Raw genomic sequence first — 24,779 nt, 5'->3', positions numbered from 1 at the left:
GTGATTGACCAACAGTGCCACACTTATCCTCCTTTCTCGCCGTCTTGTTCCTGACTCCCGAAAAGACTGCGCAATCCCAGTTCCCAGACCCGCAAGAGAAAATAACATCCAACCCAATTGGTTAACGAATGAATACAATCCTAATTATCAGCAACTTTAACACAAACAAGCTTCGAGAGTACTCTGCAAGAAAAGCACTCTCCCCAGTTAGCATAACAAAGAATATTTTACTTTTAACAAAGAAGCCATTTTGATTAACATACGCAGTACAAATATACGAATTATAATCAAAGGTTATAATGTCTCGTGTTAATTCCTGTAATAAATAGAGTATTTGTCCCTCTCTAATCCACCTCACAGTTCCTGCACTTTTCTGGTTTAAAATTCAAAATCCAGTTACATGCATTTGAGAACTTCACAATTTGAACTGTAGTGATCATAACAGAGTTGCTTATGGAGGTAAGGGCAAATAGTGGCTCCACCTTCCCACCTCAATTTTGAAAGTTGAAAGGCTGATATTTTGTTTCACATTTGATCTCTCAACCGACTTTGGCCACAATAATTTATTTGATATTTATTAATGTGAGACTATCTTCATAAATGTCACTGATTCCTAATGCGATGATGATTCTGGTCAAGATGACGCCTACGTACAACACTCCCTCGGTCAACATCTTCTGGATAGACCATGGACCTATTTATTTCACTTCTTTTACATCTATTTTTCATTCTGAGTGTGTTTCTGGAACTGTTAGAATCTGTGATTACATTTTGGAGATCGATGGAGTAATCCAGCGCTTGGCTGTCTCAGAGAAGATTCTGGAAAGCAGCAAGCACAACCCTCAAGGCAAACAAACTGCGATCCATTGTTCAACTTGATTTCACTGATTAAAGCTTCCCCAGTTCGCCAATTAAAGCCCTTTGTGACTCTCTTTTGATGATGTTGGAGGATGTTCCCAAGGTTTCTGCAAGTATGGATATGCACTAAGGCTTATAAAATTTTCAGCCTTAGGGTTTTTATATTTTGTGTTTTGGGGTCAGGGTGAGGGAGATTTGGGGTTGATGTCTTGTTACATTTTTGTGGGGGAGGGAAGTTTGGGACAATGTTCTCATTGTGTTTTTGTTTGTTTTTATGTGAGGGCATGGATTTGGGGCCGCTGTTTTGTAGCATTCCATGTGGGGGACAGGGCTCTGGGGAGTTGATGATTTGTGCTGCTGCTTTTCTTTATGTGGGGGGGGGGGGAGAATTGGTTTGCTGTTTCTTCCTGAACTAACTTCCATGTATTTCTTTGTTTCATGGCTATCTGGAGAAAAAGAATCTCACAGTTGCATACTGCATACATACTTCAATAATAACTTAAACTTTGAATCAATAATCTACAAAGATATGGCCATCATATTCTTCTCCTCCCCAGAATGTTCTAAAGGCAATAGAAAACAACTTTCTGCTTCATACCAGACCTTTATGAAAGTTTCACAGATTTACCAGCATACACAAATTGCTAGTATTTCAATCCAGACGTCCATGTGGTGGGATGAGGGTCCAATATTTATGTTCATCCACACATATATATCCTGATTCTTATTATTGCAGTTACATTGATTTGGCTAATTGAAAAGATTACTGATTTGTTAATAAAGTTATATTGTGGTTAAATGCAGCATCTATGTTACTTAACAAATCTATTAACTAAAACTATTCACTCAACTTGTATAAAGCAATATCCTGCTGGAGGAACTCAGTGGATCAAACAGTATCTGAGGTAGGAAAGGAATCGTTGACATTTTGAGTTGAGACACTATCAGTTCCAGTACATGATCTTAACCCAGCATCGATAATTCCTTCTCCCCCACCCCCACCAACAAATGCTGATCCTGAAGATTCTTCCATCTTCCTGCTTGCTGTTCCAGATTCCAGCACCTGCAGTCTCACATATCTCTGTACATCTGTTCCCACATTTCAGTTTCCAATTGTTCATTGATGGTGGTCAGATTTATTACCTGGATAATTAGTGTGATCCAGTAATCACACTGATTGTGGATTGATGGTGGGAATGTAGCAGCCAGAAGGAGATGACAAGTTCCCCATCAGGCTCTGGGAGGAAACTCTGCCGGTGAGAGAGAGATCCACAGAACACAGAGCAGAGTGGAGGAAGGCCACATTATCAACACAGGGTCAGTATTGAATAGAGCTGACCACTGACCCAGAACGCTAAACCAGCTGATAATTAGGATGTCGATGCTGACATTCTGCGCTGGGGAGAGTTTGATTAATTGTCCAAGGATTGACCCGCTTATAATTAAAGAACTGATAGTTCAGGTAATTGTGGTACAGTGTGGACAGGATTATGAGAGGACTGAAAAAAACATGGATAAGAACTGGACATGCAGCTTTATAATTAGCTACCAATTACTAGGTGGAGTCTGGAACCTTTATGCAGGTATGTATAAAATGTGCATGAGGAGATATTTAGTGTTGGCAGCTCTGGAGTCCAACAACTGCTGAAGAAATGTCCACAACCCTGTCTCAGAGAAGAATTCACTGCATTGAAATCTGGATGTGTTCACCTGGAGCAGGTAATGTATGAACACAAGTAGAGGTTGTGAGACTAAAAAGTAACCAGAATTGTTTGAAACTACATGCTAAAGCTTTGATGTGTTTGAACTAATCATGATTAATCAAGAAAAGTTATCAGGCAAAATTATTGTGTTTCTCATGCACTGGGTGGAATTCAAAATAGGGGATTCAGTGGGTGATAGGGGCAAGTGTTGGGGAAACTCTCCATGGACTGTGGGAGGGAATTGAATGGGTTGGGGAGAGCGCTGTAGGCTGGAGGAGAGGATTCAGTGGCTGGCAAAATGCAGGTGATGGGAGAGAGTGCCGGTGGGTTATGGGAGGGGATTTGGTGAGTGGAGAAAGTCGGTGTTTGGGGAGGGTGTCTGTGGGCTGTGTGAGGGGAATTAGTGAGTGGGACATATTACACTGGGTCATACAGAAATGATGATCTCATTCACATCTTTGTTGACTACTTTCTTGCTATGGATACAATAATTTGTACCGCTATAGATGCCAGTGCAGCAAAAGTCTCAGCATTCTCCCTAATGAATTGCATAAAACTCCATTTTGTTGCCCCTTCATATTTTTTCTTCAGGTAGTCGTACCTCTGCTGAGCCCTTTGTGCATCCTCCATCCTACCTTCAACTGCATATTTCTCCATCTCACTCCTCATATGCTCCATGGCTTCCTTCAGCTCTTCCACACTGCACTTTTTACCCTCCTCAAACCTTTTCCTGATCTGCTCCATGATTTCCTTATTCCTGCATTCCTCAAATGCCTTCCTCCTCTGCTCCATCATCTTCATCTCCTGTTTCATCCTCTTGAGCTCCTGTTCCAAAGCTGACAAAAAGGGCAAAGGATGTATTGGTTAGTCTGTGCAGAGGGTGGTGAAGGGATCACTTCCCTACGTGTCTGTGACAGGACATTGAGAGGGAACTTCACTCACTGTTCAATCTAAGAAACACTGCTGGAGGAACTCAGCAGGTCAGGCAGCATCTATGGAAATGATAGTCAACGTTTCAGCTGCTTCCTGGTTTCAGGACTGAGAGGGAAGGAGGAAGATGTCAGAATAAAAAGGTGAGGGGAAAGATACTAGCTGGAAGGTGTCAGGTGAATCCAGATGGGTGGGAAAGGTCAAGGGCTGGAGAGGAAACAATCTGATAGAAGAGGAGAGTGAACTATCTGAGAAAGGGGAGGAGGAGGGAACTCAGAGTAGTAATAGGCAGTTGAAAAGAAGTAAAAGGTCAGAGTGGGGAATAGTGGTGGGAAACTGGTTTACCAGAAGGAAAAAAATCAATATTCATGCCATCAGGCTGGAGGCTTTCCAAATGGAATATAAAGTGGTGCCCTACTACCCTGAGCATGGCATCTTCTTGGCACAAGTGGAGGCCAGCAATCGATATGTCAGAAAGGGAATTAAAATGTTTGGCCACTGGGAATTCCCGCTTGTGGAGGACAGTGCAGAGGCGCTCGACAAAGCAGTCACCCAATTTACAAAGGCTCTCACCAATATAGAGGCCAGGTGGGGAGCACCAGACATGATAGACTCCAGCAGATTCACAGGTGCAGTGGTGTTTCACCTGGGAGGACTGTTTAGGGCTTAGATGATGGAGGCAGTGTATGGGCAGGTGTAGCATTTAGCCTGCTTGCAGGATTAAGTGCCAGGAGGGAGATATTTTGGGGAGGGGGAGATAAATGAATAAAGGAATCATGGACAGAGCAATCTCTGCAGAAAGCAGAGAGAGGGGCAGTAAAGATACATTTAGTGTAGAATCCCTTTGGAGACGGCAGATGTTAGAGAGGATGATGTGTTGTATGCAGAGTCTCACAAGGTGGTGTGTAAAGACAAAAGAACTCTAGCACTGTTAAGGTTGCAGGAAAATGGGGCAAGTAAGTATATTCCGGAAATGGAAGAGATGTGGGTGATGTCATCATCAATAATGGAGAGAGGGAAGTCCCGTTCTTCAAAGAAGGACATCACTGCTCAACCAGTTTCGTTTCCAAAAAATCATTTTTAGGTATTTCTCAGATTATTCTTCACAAATATGCATGCAATCAAAAACAACATATTTAAACTCTCATCTCTGTCCTCTTCAATCTCCTCCACTCCTGTATTGGCCCCCAGAAATACTCCAACAAAAGAGATAAACCTAACCTTTGCCCATGACCCTAAGGGATGAGAAACTCCTCTGCTCCCCTCATCATCTCTCATAACAGTCAGAACAAATTTTGGAAATGGGCTGTGCTCCAACTATCAAAGTGCTAGTTGTTAAAGTACTGGTACATGGACCCTACCCAATGTGTGATAGAGTGAGCTCTGCCCACAACAGTTGGTGGTCTGAGCACAGCACCAGTTGTATTGGAGAATGGTACTGCAGACACCATGAACTGTGCCATTTCCAACCTTGAAGTCAGTAGCCAGTGGCGTCTTTTTTCAGGGACTCGGATGAGAGGAATCATCTTACAGGACATACTGCAGTCTACCTTCTCACTGTCAATGGACACTAACACCCGAAACGACCACTAATACCTGACCCATCCAGGCAGTAGCCACTTATAGCTGACATGTGCATTCCTTTCTGGGCAGCAAGTCTGCCAGACCCGCCAGCTTTTTCCATTTCCTAACCCCAGTATCAGTGGTGGAGAAATCCTCAGATATCTCAGGGGAATCTAAGCTTTTTGGTAGACACAGGGGAGGGACCCTCTCCACATCAGGTATCAGACTCAAGGATGGCCTCATTGTTCCTGGCTCTGGAAGTCCATCCAGAACCATTTCTTGAAGTAGAGATGAGCAAGTCACCTTATCACAACCCTTTGCACAGTCTCTGAACCCTAGTAAACAAGTCCATGGAAAATGTTCCTCATTAAGAAATGGACAGCTCTTGGCCTACCCTGGAGTCTGAACATAAAACACAACTTTTATGGTCTGCACCATCCTTGTTACCCAGTTCACTGTCCTAGCAACAATACTGGTGGTCCCCCAACCACTGGAGCACTATTACTCTTCCCATGAGAGAGATCGGTGTCCCATGGTTGTTTTCCATTCCCATCACCCACAGCCACAATCGGGGTAAATCCCACACCTGCAGCCATTATCCCACCATATATCCTGTGTTCTAATTGACACTATCCAACTCCTTTCTCATCCTATTGTATTCTCCCTTGTGTCAGCATAATACACTGGGGTTTGGATCAAATTATTGCATCCTACATTTGAATGAGAAATTCAATAATACTCCGATCGCCCACAAGAAGATCGTTACCCTCTTTCATTGCCCAGGATGACAAAAAGATACATTCCCTTGTAGGTTCAGTAACACATTGTTTTAGAAAGCTATGAACTCCTCCCCAAGATTGCCTGGACCAATTTGATTGGTCCACACAATCTGAAAGTTCCCATCACACTTGCCAATCTATTCTATCATGCATTAGATATTTTTTGTTTTTGCCTCTGCCACTGTAATGTTATTATTTCATGCCACCACTGTGCCCTACTGCCTCCTCATCTTATACCATCTTTCCCCTCTCACTCATGGTCTCCCATACACCCAGTATCTCCAGCCCCTTCACCACTCTGAGACCTTCTCTTTTTATCCCACCATTTCTATAATCTCTCCAACCCTCAACCCACCCCTGACCCCAACTCCACCTCCTGCCCTGTCTTCAATACCCTGCCTGACCTTTCTCTCTCTGAATCGGAGATTTCTGTCCTCATCCAGGACCTTCCCTTATCCTCCATGTGCTGACACCTCAATGAGTTCAGAATTCAGAATGAGGTTTATTATCACCAACATATGATGTGAATATATTTTTGTGTGGCAGCAGTACAGTACAGGGCAAAGACACATAGTCTATACATTTCAAAAATACATGAACAGTGAATTAATGAGTTGGTACTTATGTTAGAGTTCCAATTACCTCATATACAAAGCCCTGCGGTTGTCTCTGCACGTGTATCTCTTTGATAAGGACTACCAACTGATGACCACTACTTCTACCTCAAATCTACCTCCTCTTCTTGGGCATCCCACTCTGGCCTTATGTTTATGTTTTTTTTGGGAGAACCAACACCAAATTCTTCTTAACAGGAACATGTCGAAGAACATCAGCATACCCCTTCCTGATGTCACTGTTTCTAATCCTTCTGAAGGTGAGGTACCCAGCAAGAGAGTCTTGCATCTGTAGTTTTCAGACTTGAACAGTTAATTTTAAATCTACAGATGCACCCTGACCTAAGTATTTCGAGCATTTTGTTTATTTTCTCACCAGAGTCACGTTTTTGTTCCTCCGTCAGCCTGCTGTCCATATTCTGTACCAGATCTCGACGACGTTTTTCCTCTGCCAGGAAGTGGGTGAGGACAGCCCACCCCTACAGAGAACAGAAGATACAATTGTTCACTTCGAACTCTCTCCCATTACACCAGTCCACAGAAGACCAGAGACAGGCTCTCACCATCAAACATCTAGTGCTAGGGATTGATACTCAATCAGAAAACTCCTCTTACCAATCAACAGGAAATAGGTAAAACCACAACTGGAGACTATGTACAATTTATATTGTGGCTTTGAATGAAGGCAGAATGTCTTTTTTAAATGACACAAGGAAAAATTGTAAAAATGACACAAAGAGTAGAAAATTGGTTCTGTGAATGGACAAGGATCAGCAAATCGAGCACAATGTGGGATAATGCAAAATACCCATTATGTCATAAAGGTAAATAAAAGCATTTGAACCAAATGGGAGAGTTTGTGAAGTTCTGCGATGTAGAGTGATCTGGGTGTCCTACACCAAGATTTGTAAAATGTTCCTGTGCAAGTAAGTGGGAGCAATAGAGTGTGCAACAGAAGTTGAAGGGAAAAACTTCAGTTATATCAGGTTTTAATGAGTTTACAATCTGGAATATGGTCTGTATAGGTCTCTTTTAACACTCACACACTGGAAGCAGTTCAGAGATGGGTTCCTGGACTGATACCTGGAAGAATAGATTACTTTATCAGAGAAGGTAGGACAGGCTGGGACTAGATACTTTATTTGGGAAAACCCAGAACTAGGAGTCACAGACTGGATAGTTAGTGTATAGGGGAAGGTCATGAGCTGCAAAGCTGAGTTAGATAAACAGGTAGCTTGATCAACGGTGTTATTAAACAAGCATTTTTCTCCCATTGCATGATTGGTTTTTGGAACTCTGTCCATTGAAGCAGAGTGGAAGCAGTGAGTAAGGATTTTTAAGGGAGAGATTGGAAGGCTCTTAAAATCTAGCTTTAAAAGCTAATTCCCACAGCCCATGGATACTCTGCCCCATTACTGACTCTCCAACCACTGCATCCCCTTTCACATCCCACAAACATCTCCCCATCACAAGCTCTCCCGACCCACGGAATCCCCTCCCACATCCCATGGGCACATACCCCACCCACTGAAAAGCCTCCCACAATCCACAACCCTCTTTCCTCAATCACAGACTCAATCCACCCAGTTAATCCCATTCCAGATGTTACAGAGAGTGGAAATCAAATACACTTTTGTTGGGCGAATGGAAGGAGGCAGAGGGTGAATTTTCTGAATTCATGTAAGGCAGAGGAAGGAAAAGCTATGAGAATTAGAAAGTAAATGTCTTGCTGTAAAATATTGAACACACCTCCATCTCATTCTTAGTCCTTTCTTCATACTCCTTGATGGCCTTATCAAGATCCTTGGTCAGCTCCTGGAAACCACCAGGTCTCAGGTAATGTCCAGATGTCAAGTTTTCTGTTATTGATGACATTACTTCTTTTAGATGTCTGTCACATTCCTCTTGTGACTTTTTCTTGACCTTGGCTTTGAGAGACTCGTAAGTAGAGCTCATTGTCTCCTGGGAGTGAAGGAAAGATGCATAGTGAACTGGGAAACATAGTATTGTACATTGACCTCTCTCTCAGTGGTATATCTGCATACCATCTATATCTGTGAGTCACTGAGTCTCAGGGAGAGATCTGTACACTAACTTTATTTCTGAGTTGCTCTCTCTCAGGGAGAGATCCATACACGGATCACTGTCTTTCAGTCCATCTCTCTCCATGAGAAATCTGTACACTAACTGTATCTGAGTCACTCTCTCTCAGTGGGAGATCCGTACACTGACCGGGTCATCTGTATACAAACTGGTGTCTCTCTGCTTCTCTCATTCAGGGAGTGACGTACACTATCTAGTGTCTCTCAGTCATTCACTTTCATGATAATACATATGCACTCTGTCTCTCAATCTATGTTGTTAAATGTTGGTTCCAGGGACTGGTGTTCGGAGATGAGACAGTTGGTAATCACTGAACAGGAGAAGCTCACCTCCAGCTTTTGGATGTATTTGCCACTGTTGGTGTTCATACATCTTTTGTGGAAGATAATGAATGCCTCTATGCTCCTCGCATTGTGATTCTCTATGAGTTTGCTCATAGTAAGACAGCCAGGTTCTGAGAATTTTTTCATTCCATCATTATAGAATTTCAGGGCTTCATCTACTGCTGCTTGATTTTCCACCTCCGCTAATTTGGCGACACTGCTCTCCACACATGGTAGGACTCCATCTGCCAACATCCCCACATACGCCTTGGCCAATTCAGCAAATCCTGTGTGGGATGTTTCTGGAGGTCAGTGCCTGGAGATCTGATCACGCCCTCAATCCCCACTCTCCATCTACCAACGTACCCAACACATTCTCATTCACTTCCAATGGGATCCCACCTCTTCCAATTCCCTTCCATCATTCATACTCCCAATGGAACCCGACCCCTTTCCCATTAAATCCAACAGTCTACACTCCCAATGGGTCCACAACCCTTCACATTCAAACCCACAGTCGATATTCCCAATGGCACCCCACCCCTTTCCCATTCAATCCCACAGTTTGTATTCACAATGGAACCCTACACCTCCCCATTCACTTGTAGTGAACTCCATCTCTTTCCATTCACTCCTACCTTCTGCACACACACTGGTCTCCCACAGCACTCCACTCACTCCCAATGGGATCCCAACCCCCTCCCATTCAATTCCATTGTCCACACTTGAAATGGGATCTCAGCCCCTTCCCATTCACTTCCCTTGTACACATTTCCAATGGCATCCAAATCTCTTCCCATTCAATTCCACTGTCTACATGCCATGTACTCCAATGGTAAATTCCCATTCGAGGTGAGTGTTTTAGGTGAAGACCCTTTACCAGGACTGCAAAGGAAGGAGAGAAATCAGGATGCGAAGGTGGGGGAAGAAGTTCAAGGGGGCAGGTGATAGGTGAAACTGGGAGCGGAGGAGGGGGTGAAGTGAAGAGATGAGAAGTTGATTTGTGAAAGAGACAATGGGTTGGAGTGGGGGAAATCTGATGGGAGTTGATAGAAGATCATGGAAGAAAGGGAAGGGAAGGAGAAACAGAGGGATGTGATGGGCAGGTAAGAAGTTTGAAAAATCGACGTTCATGCCATCAGGTTGGAGACTCCCCAGACAGAATATAAGCTGGTGTCATCGTGGAAAAAAGAGGTCATGGACTGACATGTTGGAATGGAATGGGAAGTAGAATTGAAATGGGTGGCCACTAGGATATCCTGCTTTTTGTGGCGGACAGAATGAAAATGCTCGACATGATTGCATGAACATCTATTTCTCAACCTCTGGTAATTCCCCCCCTCCACATTTCCTTCATCATTCCCCATTCTTGCCTCCCTCTCACACCTTCTCACCTGCCCATCACCTCCATCTGGTCCTCGAACCCCTTCCTTTTCTTCCATGTTCTGCAGTCCTTTCCTATCAGATTCACCCTTCTCCAGCCCTTTATCTCTTTCACCAATCCACTTCCCATCTCCTTACTTTACCACCTCTCCCTCTCTCAGTTTCACCTATCACCTCCCAACTTGTACTTCTTCCTCCTTCCCCCTCGTCCATATTCTTATTCTGATATCTCCCCTCCCTTTTCCAGTCCTGATCAAGGAGCTTGGCACAGAACATCGACTGTTTACTCTTTTCCATAGATGCGACTTGGCGTGCTGAGCTTCTCCAGCATTTTGTCTGTGTTGCTTTAGATTTCCAGCATCTGCAGATTTTCTCATGCCAGGTTAGTGTGTTATACTGAAGAGAGGTGGTGAGGTTTTGCCCAGTTACTCACTTCTGCCCGTGACCAGCTGACCCCCAACAACTCTCTTGACTTTCTTGTGGGTGTGAATGTAATCGATGAGGTTCTGCCGCTCCGTAACAAAACCCTCATCCAGATCCTTGTCCTCCAGTTCCTGGAGCTTCTTGAGTTTCTGAGAGAGTGCAGGAATTGGAAATGCAAAGCAGCGATATGAAGGAAAATATTCAAGGATACACCTGCGGATTTCATTATATTTCTTGTCCTGCTCACTGATCTCACCTGTAAAAAAGACCAGAAATCAGGCAGGAATCATCCTTACTGAGTCTGTTCTGACATTCCCAACATGGTGACTGTTACCCACAGGGCTGTGGGCAGGAATAGGGAAGGACAGGAAGAAAACAGAGGGGAGGCAGTTTGCAAGGTGCGGTGGTGAGGGACAGGATGCGTGGGAGGGGCATTAAGTGCATTGTTATTGGGTCATGGAGGGGAAGGATGTGACATTGAAAGGGTAGTTGAGAGTCATATTGATTGAGAGGTGGGTGTGTGTGGGAGACTGTCACCCAGCCAATCAGATGAAACTCTGATGGGAAGGAGGTGTCAGCTGGGTGAGAATGGTGCATTTATACCATCAAACCAGAGGATGGTGTGTGCTGGCATCCGGTTATTGCAGGTAATTGTGAGGTAATGTGAATGTCGACAGGCAGGGGAATGCAGAGAAAGTGAGGAATGAGAGATGTGATGGGGCCGGGAAACTCTGGAGAATGTGTGCACAGATCATCAGATAAGTGGTTGCCCCTTTATCCACCACCCTTCACACATTGAATTCAACCCTGCTCCCTCTATTTTCTGGCTGCTTTCCAAGTTCACCCTATCTCCTCAGAGACTGGGACTGCCACATACTCACCGTCCTTCAGTTTCAGAATGTGCTCCAGGTACTCATTTGGAGTCGCCTCTTTGTCATCAACGTTCAAATCCAGTGTCAAATCACGGATCACCCAGACAAATTCAGGGAAGAAACGGACAAAGTCCCAACTGTCACGGGCATCAGGATGGGACTTCATCTGGATTCGCTTGGACAGTTCAGTCACAAAACTGGGAGCAACATCAAGGATAAAGGAATGAAGAGTTGGCAGAAAAAAAGTGAGGAATGTTGGGGGAGAGAGGGACTGGAGCCATTCAGTATTCAGACCTCCCTCTCAGAAAGAGGGATGAAACACCGGTCAGTGTACAGATCTCACTCTCAGCGACAGCGTGACTAAGAGACACCAGCCATTGTGGAGATATCTCCCTGAGACAGAGGGTCTTGGTCAGTAAAAGGCAAAGCTGCTGGTAGTTGAGAATCCTGGATGTCAAGTATTATTGTAACTCTGGTCATGAAAAGAGAAGTCTTGATTCATATGCAGGCAGCTGGGATCAAAGGAATCATTGAATATATATAGAGAATGCCAGAGTAAAGTCACAATAGAAATCTGGAGGGCAGAAAAGAGCGTGTGGTGACTTTTGCTAAGAAAATTAAAGAGAATTCTAAGTGACCTAACAAATAAGTTAATGATATAAGAGTAACATGGTGTGAAGAGGGCCAAGATGGAAATGTATTTGTGGAACTGCTGGAGATGGGCACAGTTTTCAAGCATTTGCTCACAGTCACAGAGGACAGTGAAGAGGAGTACCAGCAAGTGCAGTGGGATCTTGGTCAGCTGCGATCAAGAATGTCAAATGGGGGGACGTCACGTGATGACGTAGGATCGAGACGCTGGAACCCAGCTCGCCCATAAAAAGTTAATAAATTAATGTTTAAATGAAGAAAAGTTAGTCAATACTTTCTAAAAGTTACTTATAAACTACTCCGGATTGTGTCAAGCTATGCCTCAAAGAAAGAAGATGAAGAAAACTAATATCGGGAAGACAACGCAAGTTGGAACAGGAACAAGGCCCACGTCTACCAAAGAACCGCGGTCTCAGGTACATTATACCACCGGCGATACGGAACAGGAAGCTGCGGCAACATCGGCCATTTCTAAAGGAAAAGACCAACGTGAACTGCGCAAACGCGAAGGATGGAGCATGCGCAAACGGGAGCAACAAGAACTACAAAGCCCAGTTACCACTGCAACTGAAAGTGATAGCGAATCGGAGGGAGAGTCAGATTTTCCGGAAAGATCAGACGAAGAGGGAGATAAAAGTTCTTCTGGAAATATAGAAAAGACTTTGAGGCAAATAATGTGTAAATTAGACACATTAAAAGTAATTAAATGTAATCAAAAAGTACTCAAAAAAATGACAAATATGGAGATTATGCTTGATAAAATGACAAAGAGACAGGAAAAAATGGAAAAGAGAATTATGGACTTGGAAACTAAAACGGAAGACATGGTTGAAAGAATGGACAAAATGGAAAATGAAAATACTGCTTGGATATCAGAAAGAAGACAATTTATGGAAAAAATTGATAAGCTTGAAAATTTTAGTAGACAAAATAATATTAAAATTGTTGGACTTAAAGAAGATATAGAAGATCCAATAAATTTTTTTCAAAAATGGATCCCTGAAAAATTGGAAATGGAAAGAGAAATTCCAATCGAGATTGAAAGGGGTCATAGATCCTTAAGGTCAAGACCTCAAGCTGATCAAAACCCATGATCAATTTTGATAAAATGCTTAAGATACCAAGACAAAGAAAAGATCCTGAAGGCAGCTGCCCAAAGTGCCAAAAATAGAAACGGGCCATTGATGATAGAAGGGAAACCAGTTCTTTTTTATCCTGATATAAGTTACAACCTTTTGAAGAGAAAGAAGGAATTTAACCCAGCGAAAAAAGCCTTATGGCAAAAGGGTTATAAATTTACAATGCATCATCCAGCAACATTGATAATTTTTTTGGAGGAGGGAAAAATATTTTTTTCTGATTATCGAAAAGCGGAGGAGTTCGTACAAAAACTTTCATCTATTGGCTAATTACACATAGAGGCTTCCAAACGTAATGGATTAAAGATGAAGATAGAGTCAACGAACAGAAGTGATCGACATTTATGGATATTATAGAAGAGAAAAGCAAAATTTTAGAAATACTAAATGAGAACAGTATTTTTTTTCTTCTTATACATATACTTTTTTATGTTGTGGGGGGGCTGGGGAGCTTTGGATTGGTTACTACGGGATTCACGTGTGTAATCATGGCGATTGCCATGACCCGTACAACAGAGGGGGGTAATGTTGTGTTTTTTTTCCACAACATTAGTAGGGGGGTATTTTGTTTTTTTCTTTATATTCTATTTTTCTTCTATCTTTTTGCCTGGATGATTGGTGGGGACACATATAGCAACATGGAGATTTTTATAAAGATTTCCCAGGATACCACGAAAGTTGAAAGATTAGGTATTATTATAGATTGGAGTAACATAATTAAAAAAAAATAATGACTAATCTACTGAATTTTTTAAGTTTTAATGTTAATGGGCTTAATGGGCCAGTAAAAAGAAAAAGAATTTTAACATATATTTAAAAAATGAAAACAAATATAGCTTTTTTACAAGAAACTCATTTAACAGACATAGAACATCAGAAATTAAAAAAGAGACTGGGTTGGAAATGTTATTGCAGCTTCATTTAATTCAAAGGTGAGAGGAGTTGCAATTTTGGTTAACAAAAATTTACCAATTAAAATACAAAACGTATTAATTGATTCGGCGGGGAGATATCTAATTATACACTGTCAAATTTTTTCAGAACTATGGACCCTTATGCCCTTATGAACATTTATGCACCAAATGAAAATGATGTAAACTTCATACAGGAGGTCTTTTTGAATTTGGCTAACGCACATGATAAAATATTAATAGGTGGAGATTTTAATTTTTGTCTAGATCCAGTTTTAGATAGATCAACAAAGGTTGTTACAAAATCAAAAGCAGTAAAATTAACTCTATCATTGATGAAAGACTTAAATTTGATTGATATATGGAGAAGAATTAATCAGACTTCCAATATAACTCGGAGTTCTGCCATGTGCAGAAGTTCGCTGATGACACGGCCATAGTGGGGTGTGTCAGGAATGGACAGGAGGAGGAGTATAGGAAACTGATACAGGACTTTGTGATATGGTGCAACTCAAACTACCTGCATCTCAATATCACCAAGACCAAGGAGATGGTGGTGGACTTTAGGAGATCTAGGCCTCATATGGAGCCAATGATCATTAATGGAGAATGTGTGGAGCAGGTTAAGACCTACAAGTATCTGGGAGTACAGTTAGACGAGAAGCTAGACTGGACTGCCAACACAGATGCCTTGTGCAGGAAGGCACAGAGTCGACTGTACTTCCTTAGAAGGTTGGCGTCATTCAATGTCTGCAGTGAGATGCTGAAGATGTTCTATAGGTCAGTTGTTGAGAGCGCCCTCTTCTTTGTGGTGGCGTGTTGGGGAGGAAGCATTAAGAAGAAGGACGCCTCACGTCTTAATAAGCTGGTAAGGAAGGCAGGCTCTGTCGTGCCATTAGGCTTTACAATTCAACTGCCAGGACTTAAGAACTTTTTTTAAAGCTATTATTAATGCTTTTCGAGTTAGTGATTTAGATGCATATCATATTATTACTGAGTTAAGTATTGTATGTAATGAGTTTTTGCTACAACAAGTGTATGGGACATTGGAAAAAAAATGTTGAATTTCCCCATGGGGATGAATAAAGTATCTATCTATCTATCTATCAAAAGAAAGCGATTATTCATTTTATTCAAATAGACATAAAACATATTCAAGGATAGATTTTTTCCTATTATCAATGAATATTCAAGATAGAGTGAAAAATGTGGAATATAAAGCAAGAATATTGTCAGATCATTCTCCTTTAATAATGACAATGATAATGATAGATAAAGAGGAATCAACTTATAGGTGGAGATTTAATTCAATATTATTAAAACATCAAGATTTTTGTGATTTTATGAAAAAACAGATTCAGTTCTTTTTAGATATAAATTCAAATTCAGTTGATGATAAATTTATAGTGTGGGAAGCAATGAAGGCATACTTGAGAGGTCAGATAATAAGTTATACTTCTAAAATTAAGAAGGAATATATGATAGAAATAGATCAATTGGAAAAAGAGATTACCAAATTAGAAAAAGAATCCCAAAGAAATATGACAGAAGAAAAACGAAGACAACTTATTAACAAGAAGTTACAATATAATACACTCCAAACATATCGAACAGAAAAAGCAATTATGAGAACTAAACAAAGATATTATGAACTAGGTGAAAGATCACATAAGGTTCTTGCATGGCAGTTAAAAACAGACCAGACTTCTAAAACAATAAATGCAATTCGAACAAGAGTAAATTAAATTACTTATAAACCTTTAGAAAGTAATGAAGCTTTTAAGAATTTTTATTCTGAGTTGTATAAATCAGAATCACAAAATGACAATGTCAAGATAGAAAGGTTTTTATCACAAATAACTCTTCCAAAATTAAATACGGAAGAACAGAAGGGATTAGATATGCCTTTTACATTGAAGGAGGTCGAAGAAGCCCTAGGATCATTTCAAAGTAATAAATCACCAGGAGAAGATGGTTTTCCGCCTGAATTCTATAAAAAGTTTAAAGATTTATTAGTTCCTCCTTTTATGGAGTTAATACACCAAGCGGAAAGAACGCATAAACTTCCAGAATCTTTTTCGACAGCTATTTTAATAGTATTGCCAAAAAAGATAGAGATCTTTTAAAGCCAACATCATATAGACCTATTTCTTTATTAAACACTGATTATAACATAATAGCAAAAATCTTATCTAATAGATTATCTAAATGCTTACCAAAATTAGTACATATGGATCAAACAGGATTTATTAAAAATAGACAATCGGCAGATAATGTAACTCGCTTATTTAGTATAATTCATTTAGCGCAGAAGAGGGAGGAAATGAGCGTGGCAGTTGCTTTAGATGCAGAAAAAGCATTTGATAGATTGGAATGGGATTTTTTATTTAAGGTATTGGAAAAATATGGATTAGGAGTATCTTTTATAAAATGGATTAAAACCTTAAATACTAATCCCAAAGCTAAAGTAGTACAAATGGTCAAATTTCAACACCATTTCAGTTAACAAGGTCAACTAGGCAAGGTTGTCCATTATCACCTGCTTTATTTGTGTTGGCGATAGAGCCATTAGCTGAATTGATTAGAATGGACCCAGATATTAAGGGTTTCAGAGTTAATCAGGAAGAATACAAGATTAACTTATTTGCTGATGATGTTCTGCTTTATCTAACAAACCCATTGCACTCGTTGCGTAAATTATCCTATAGATTAGAAGAATATGGGAAAATATCAGGTTATAAAATAAATTGGGATAAAAGTGAAATTTTACCTCTTACTAAAGGAGATTATAATCAATGTCGATTAATAACCCAATTTAGATGGCCGGCAAATGGTATAAAACATTTAGGTATAAGAGTTGATAATGACATAAAGAACTTATACAAATTAAATTATTTACCACTATTGAAAAAAATTCAAGAAGATCTTGATAAAAGAATGTCAAATGGAATTCAGATAAGTAAATAGAGTTCTATAGAGAAAGGACTATTCATTGTAGGACTTTTACATTAAATGTAAGGGCTCCAGGTATATTTGGACTGTTAGAGTGAAAGGATAAGTATGAACCTGAGATGTAATTATTTCTACATAGAGGGTGGTGATTGTATTGAACGAGCCAGCAAAGGAAGTGGGTGAGGCACGTACATTAGACACATTTATGAAGTACATGGACAGGTATGAAGACAATGAGAATTCAGAGGGGTATGGGAATGTGCTGGAAAAAGGGATCAGCTTGAGAATACATTTTAGTCAGACTGGCATGTCTGAAGGGATGCTTTCCCTGCTCAATGACTCTATGATTCAGAGATAATGGTCAATGAACAGATTTATGCCAAATAAAATGGAAAGAGTATTGTAAGTCTGTGCACAGATATCCCACTGAGAGAGACAGGGGCTGAGAAAAACTTGTCGGTGTACAATCTTTTTCTAAGAGAGTAGGACTGAGAGATATCAGTCACAGCATATATTCCCGAGACAGAGAGGAACTGAGATTCAATGTAGAGATATCATCCTGTAAGAGAAGGACTGAGACACCAGTGAAGGATACTGTAGGTCTTGCAGGGATTGCTGGTCTATTTGATTTTTACTATTGTAAATGAAGATGCTGCTCAGAAGGATAGCCAGTAAATAGATAGAATTATCATTATCGATGTCTCCCTGCAGGTAGAGACAGGGAACAAGTTAGTGAGAACTCTCGCTCAGAGATCGGTCTGATAGATAACCATCCCATTTCTAGACATTTCTTGCTCAGTGTTTACAGAGGTTAGTGGGTGAGGCTTCCCTCCACAGCATCCTTCCTGTCAATGCCACCAGTGGCAGGAGTATGGCCAAGGGAAGCCTTACAGACAGAGTCTATGCCAAGGCTCACCACCACAGTGCTGGGGGAGATCACACTGTCATGGTACCTTAACATCCTTTCATCTGGGCGGATGGGAATGGGAACTGGGGTGTGTGGGACAGTAAATTTGTAGTGGGTAATGGTCTTTGATCACATAAAGTTCCAATAGAAAAGACAGCAGAATTCCTCCCTATAGCTCAGCATGAACCTGTGACAATGTTAGTTAATAAAATAATGACTTAATTACATTTTACTATAAATCTATATTGTAAACAGCATTTAACCATTTAAATTGCCTGTGGTGAGATTTGAACTCTGGTCTGTGGGTTACCCGTTTGGTAATGAAACCACTGTTCTGAGGAGGGGCATAGATGTGAGGGAAGGACTGACCTTCTTAGGATCTCCCCGACCCTCGGTGTCCAACAACAGGAGGACCTCATTGGGTCTCTGAGGGAGGGATTGACACCACATCCAGATTCCTTTGGTGTGAGCCTGTGTGGTTGAATCCACTGAGAATCCTGCAGAGGGAGAGAGACAGAGATAGACAGAGAGATAAAGTTTGCATGAACGTAAGTGGATCTATGAACTTCCATAGCCTGAAGATGAGCAAGTTGTGAGTATCCTATCCCTAGTTTGTGAGTGAGGGATAGGGAATTGTTGGGAACAAGGGAAGAATAGGGGGTCTCAAGATGGTGCTTATGGAGTGAAGTGGTTTTAGGCTTTCCTCCAAACCTTTTACTTTTTTTTTAAACCTACAAACATCCCCTAATTCATCTTTTTATACCTATTCTAAAGGGGTTTAAACATATGAAATTTTTTTCAACTGTTTGATTCATTTTCAACTCGCTGAAATGTCTAAAGCAAAGGAATCGAAACAGACAAAAGAACCGGTAACTTTAGAAGCAATTGCGAATCTTATGGATGACAGACTTGGAAAACTGGAGAGTAAATTAACCGCAAAGCTTTCTACATTTGATTAAATTTTCAAGGCATTTGACGCAAAACTTCAAGCACTTACACTGGAGTCAAAAAAACAACAAGCAAGTAATTTAGTTCTTGAAGAAGCCGCTCATAAGAGAGATCATATAATTGAAACTTTGCAACAACAGCAAACTTCGACTTCTCAACAGATGGATTGTTATAAATCTAAAATTACTGATCTTGAAAACCACTTTCGAAGACAAAATCTTCGGTTAATTGGGATTCCGGAAAAATTTGAGAATGGCGATCTCACTGTTTTTTTCTCCAAATTTTTAATGGATGTCTGGATTCCCCTTTAATAATCGACCGTGCACATCGCATTTCTCGTTTTCATTCAGATTCAAGTTTGAAACCGCGACAAGTAATTCTCTGGATCCATTATCCTCATACCAAAGAGCGTTTGATTCGGGCTGCACGGAAAAAGAGTATGATCAGCTTTAAATTCCGTATTCTGGAAGACTACAGTCCCGAAGTTTTAAGGGCAAGAATGGCTTTTAAATTGGTTATGTTGGAAATTCATCAGAAAGGCTACAAGCAAGTGCTGTTATTTCCAGCACATTTGAGAGTTACTCTCAAAGACGGAACTTACCGGCTGTTTAAATCTCCAGTGGATGCTCAAAGTTTTCTGGAAGAATATCATTTTATCAGGTTGACTAATGTAATAATTAGTTTATAAGATTTGGATCTTTTATAAAATGATGCTTTTTTAATGTATGGCTTACATGTATTTTCTATACATCATAAAAGTATCGTTTTTGGTTTATTCTGTTTGTTATTTTTTCATATTATTAATCTGTTAGTTTTGAAAATAATTTATTAGGGTTTTCTTTTAAGCTCGTATACACTTTTTTATATTTTTAACCTTTAAATATTAAGATTTTTTAAAAATAAAATGTTGTTTCTTCATCCCGAAAGGCTTTAGTGCTTGGAACGTCATGTCCGTTTTGATGTGTTTGAATAAGTTTTAAACTCTCTTTTAAAACACTAATTCAGTATTATTCATTTATGGGTTTTATCATTTTAATTTTTGTTATACCAACCCTTTCTTATAATATGGGTGGTTTGTATCTTTTATTCAACTTTTTTTTTGTTTGAGTTGCCGTCTTGAGACATGGGGGTAATTTTAGTGTTAGATTGCTTGCTTGCCTCTTTTTGGATTTTTTCCTGGGGTTTTGAGGGTGGAGGGAGGGGGATTTTTCTTCTTTCTTTTCTTATTGCTTGCTTTATGCTTAGTTTTATTTCATGGGCTCATATGAAACAACAAAAATGGTTGCAGTGCCGTGACTTCCGGTTTCTCCTTGAACTTACTTCCCTCTTCCGGATTCATGAGTTCATCTTTTTTTTAACCTGATGTGTTAATTGTAATAAATATTGTTAATATGGATAGGGTTATTAATTTTGTTTCTCAGAATACTAATGGTTTAAATCATCTGATTAAACGGAAAAAAATATTCAAAGTATTCCATAGAATGAATGCTAATGTTATCTTTGTACAAGAGACTCATGTAAGGAAGGTGGATAGTCAACGCCTTTTTAGGTTTTGGAAAGGCCAACAATATCACTCGAATTCTCAAGCCAAAGTAAGAGGCGTTTCCATTTTTATAGATTCTTCAACCTCCTTTATACATCATGAAACAATTGCAGACCCACAAGGTAGATTTTTGCTTATTACTGGTCTACTTTTTAATCAAAAAGTTGTTTTAGTTAATGTTTATGCTCCAAACACTGATTGTCCTGAATTTTTTAAGTGTCTATTTACATCCTTTCCCAATTTGAATCAGTACAGACTAATAATGGGTGGGGATTTTAACTGTTGTTTAAACCCTTCGATGGATAGATCCAAGCCTACCCAAGTTCTTCCGAATAAATCGGCCTCTCTTATCAACTCCTTTATGACTGATTCAGCAATTTTTGAAATTTGGCGTTTTTTACACCCCAATGACAAAGAGTTTTCATACTTTTCTCATGTTTATCACAATTATTCAAGAATTGATTACTTTTTCATTGATCACCGTTTACTTACAGATGTTATCGATTGTAAATATGACTCTATTACCATTTCTGATCATGCACCTCTGAAGTTATCTATTAAGATAATGGATTCATCTATTAATGCTAAATTTTGGAGGTTCAACTCTATTTTATTGCAGGACTTAGACTTTGTCAATTTTATCAAACAACAAATTGATTTGTTTTTCTCAACAAATTCTACAGCAGAGATCTCTAGTGGAATTTTATGGGATACTTTTAAAGTATTTATTCGTGGACAGATTATTTCATACTCTGCTGGAGTTAGCAAACGAACTAATTCTAAAATATTAACATTGGTTGATAAAATCAAAGCAATTGATAAGATTTATTCAGTGACCCCCAGCAAAGAACTCTATAAAGAAAGAGTGGAACTTCAAATGGAGCATAGTTTGTTATTATCCTCTTCGATTGAAAATCAGTTAATTAAATCTAGAATCCAGTTTTATGTATATGGAGATAAGTCTGGTAAATTATTGGCTAATCAATTGAAAACTGCTTCAATTAAACGACAGATTACTAGGATTCATAAACAAGATGGCACTCTGACGATCGACCATAAAGAGATAAATAAAGCCTTTCAAGATTTTTATAATTCCCTATATCAATCAGAATTTGCTGAGGATTCTTCTATAATAAATGAATTTTTAAGGAAATTGAATATTCCAAAACTAACAGTAGAGGATAGTGTATTCTTAGATACACCTATCACAGAAACTGAAATAAAAAAGGCTATTTTTTCAATGAATTCTGGTAAAGTTTCTGGTCCAGATGGTTATTCTGCAGAATTTTTAAAATCTTTTTCCTCTATACTTTCTCCTTGGCTTTGTAAAATTTTTAAAGATGCGTTAATTATAGGCAAATTGCCACAATCTTTTTATGAAGCTTCTATTTCTTTAATTCTTAAAAAAGATAAAGACCCTACTGAATGTGCATCCTATTGGCCTATATCCTTGCTGAATATGGATTTTAAGATTTTTAGTAAAACTTTGGCTACTAGATTAGAAAATATATTACCTTGAATCATTTCTGAAGATCAGACTGGATTTATTAAAAATCACTATTCATCTTTTAACATTAGAAAATTAATTAATATTATTTATACTCCTTCACCCAAAATACCAGAATGTGTCATTTCTTTAGATGCTGAAAAAGCATTTGATAGAGTTGAATGGCCATATTTATTTAATATGATGCAGCATTTTAATTTTAGTTTGAAATTTATATCATGGATTAAATTAATATACCATAAACCCTTGGCTTCAGTTTTTACCAATAATCAAAGATCTCCTTTTTTTCCTAGTTATTCCATGGTACAAGGCAAGGTTGTCCTTTAAGTCATTTACTATTTGACATCGCTTTAGAACCTTTGGCTATAGCCATTCGTGAATCACCTAATATTTTGGGTATTACTCGTGGGGAGGGGGCGTATAAGTTATCATTATATACTGATGATTTGTTACTATGCATAACTGACCCCGAAAGATCTATTCCTGCTATTTCGCCCTTGCTTGCTCAGTTTAGTAACTTTTCTGGTTATAAATTGAATTTTAATAAGAGTGAATTATTTCCATTAAATATGCAAGTTCCAATTTATAATCATTTACCATTTAAAGTTGTTACAGATTATTTTACTTATTTAGGAATTAAAATTACTAAAAAACATAAAGATTTATTTAAAGCTAACTTTTTACCCTTAATTGACCAGATTAAGCAACTTGCTATCAGGTGGTCTCCACTATCTTTGTCATTGGTTGGTAGAATTAATGCTATTAAGATGATGGTATTACCCAAATTCTTATATTTATTTCAAGCATTACCAATTTTTATTCCTAAATCTTTTTTTGATATTATTGACTCGAAAATATCTTCTTATCTGTGGCAGAATAAAAATCCTAGACTAGGCAAAAAATACTTACAGAAGCCTAAGAAGGAGGGTGGTTTGGCTTTGCCAAACTTGATATTTTACTATTGGGCAGTTAATATACGATATTTAATATTTTGGACACAAGAATTGACTACAGCTGCTTGCCCACAATGGGTAAATTTGGAATGTAAATCTGTACAAGACTTTTCATTGTTTTCAATCTTAGGATTTTCACTTCCTTTTTCTTTATCTAAATTGAATAAACAAATAACTAATCCTATAGTCAAATACACATTGCGAATTTGGTTTCAATTTCGTAAATTTTTTGGTTTGAATAAGTTTATTTTATCATGCCCTATAATATCTAACTATCTCTTTTGGCCCTCTGTTATGGATCAAGCTTTTCTTTTATGGAAAACAAAAGGTATAACATGTTTTCGTGATTTGTTTTTGGATGATAGCGCTATGTCCTTTGAACAGCTATCTAATAAATATAATTTACCTAAAACCCACTTTTTTAGATATTTGCAAGTTAGAAATTGTTTGTATAATGAGTTACAGTCTTTTCTGAAACTATGTCCATTGGACATTACGGAAAGAATTTTAGCTCTGAATCCTTGTCAAAAGGGTTTAGTAGCTGTCATTTATAATATGATCATGAAAATACAGCCAGATGTATCAGAAAAAATTAAGAAGGAATGGGAAGAAGAACTTCATTGTCTTATATCTACTGAGCAGTGGGAGAAAATTTTACTATTAATCAATTCATCCTCTATTTGTGCTAAACATGCTCTAATACAATTTAAGGTTGTACATAGAGCTCATATGTCTAAGGATAAACTTGCTCGATTTTATTCTCATGTTAATTCAACCTGTAACAGATGTCATTCTGATGTTGCCTCATTGACCCATATGTTTTGGTCTTGCCCTTGTTTACAAAATTACTGGAAAGATATTTTCAGTATTATTTCAAGACTTCTGAATATCAATTTCCAACCGCATCCTTTTACTGCAATATTTGGTTTACCAATGGTGGATAATAGTCATTTATCCTCTTCATCTTGACGAATGATTGCATTTGTTACATTAATGGCTAGAAGATCTATTTTATTGAATTGGAAAGAAATTAATCCTCCAACTATATTTCAGTGGGTTTCTCAAACTATCTCTTGTTTGAGCTTAGAAAAAATTAGAAGCGTTGTTTTTGATCCTTCAGTTAAATTTGAAGAAACTTGGAGACCATTTATTCAACATTTTCATATGAGTTACACTGTTTTTTCCTAAACCTTACTTTTATTATCCTTAATTATTTGGATGGAGGTTCGGAGTTATTGGCACTACTATATGTATTTAACATTATGCAATGACCCATGTTGGTTAGTATTTTTTTTTCTTCTCTTTTTTGTGTTTTTTTTTTCTTTTTTTTGTTCATAAATACTATGAGTTTGGGAGGCTATATATATTTATTATATATTTGAATGTCTACTTAAACTATCAATTATGTACTCTCAAACACTTTGTATTCATGTTTCATTTATGTTTGTTTAAAAATTAATAAAAAGATTTAAAAAGAAAGAAAAGAAAGGGAAGAATAAAATAAGATTGTTGTAGAATTCATGTAAAACAACAATTGATAGTCAGCACAGAGTTGGATTTGCAGCAAATAACTCTGGTCACCATTAACGAGACCAGTGTGCTCTCCGCATCCAAGTTATGAAGCAACCATGCAGTTTAAATTCCATTGTCTAAAGCAGTGATGGGAACACCAACATGACACCAACAAATGTCTCCAGTACAATCTCCACTTCTGACA

At 38.8% G+C, this 24,779-nt stretch overlaps 1 protein-coding gene across 2 annotated transcripts in view; it reads right to left on the bottom strand.

Moving 5' to 3' along the window:
- Positions 1-24,779, bottom strand: part of LOC140719013 (guanylate-binding protein 1-like) — a 637,966-nt gene that overhangs the window by 606,502 nt on the left and 6,685 nt on the right. The window contains exons 3-10 of one of the 2 annotated variants that reach the window (XM_073033332.1): positions 18,481-18,608; positions 17,800-17,909; positions 11,561-11,748; positions 10,690-10,935; positions 8,880-9,160; positions 8,197-8,409; positions 6,824-6,926; positions 1,221-3,397 (exon numbers count right to left, since the gene is read on the bottom strand). In XM_073033332.1, the coding sequence (XP_072889433.1) occupies positions 3,027-3,397; positions 6,824-6,926; positions 8,197-8,409; positions 8,880-9,160; positions 10,690-10,935; positions 11,561-11,748; positions 17,800-17,909; positions 18,481-18,608 (1,640 nt within the window). In that variant the 3' untranslated portion in view covers positions 1,221-3,026. Of the gene's footprint in view, positions 1-1,220; positions 3,398-6,823; positions 6,927-8,196; positions 8,410-8,879; positions 9,161-10,689; positions 10,936-11,560; positions 11,749-17,799; positions 17,910-18,480; positions 18,609-24,779 lie in introns of those variants that run through there. The other variant, XM_073033331.1, reaches the window with a different exon arrangement.

The sequence above is a fragment of the Hemitrygon akajei genome, chromosome 31 (assembly GCF_048418815.1).
Source record: "Hemitrygon akajei chromosome 31, sHemAka1.3, whole genome shotgun sequence".
Classification (NCBI taxonomy): domain Eukaryota; kingdom Metazoa; phylum Chordata; class Chondrichthyes; order Myliobatiformes; family Dasyatidae; genus Hemitrygon; species Hemitrygon akajei.
The sequence above is the reverse complement of the archived record's forward strand: the minus strand, read 5'-3'. Positions and strand labels throughout refer to the sequence as shown.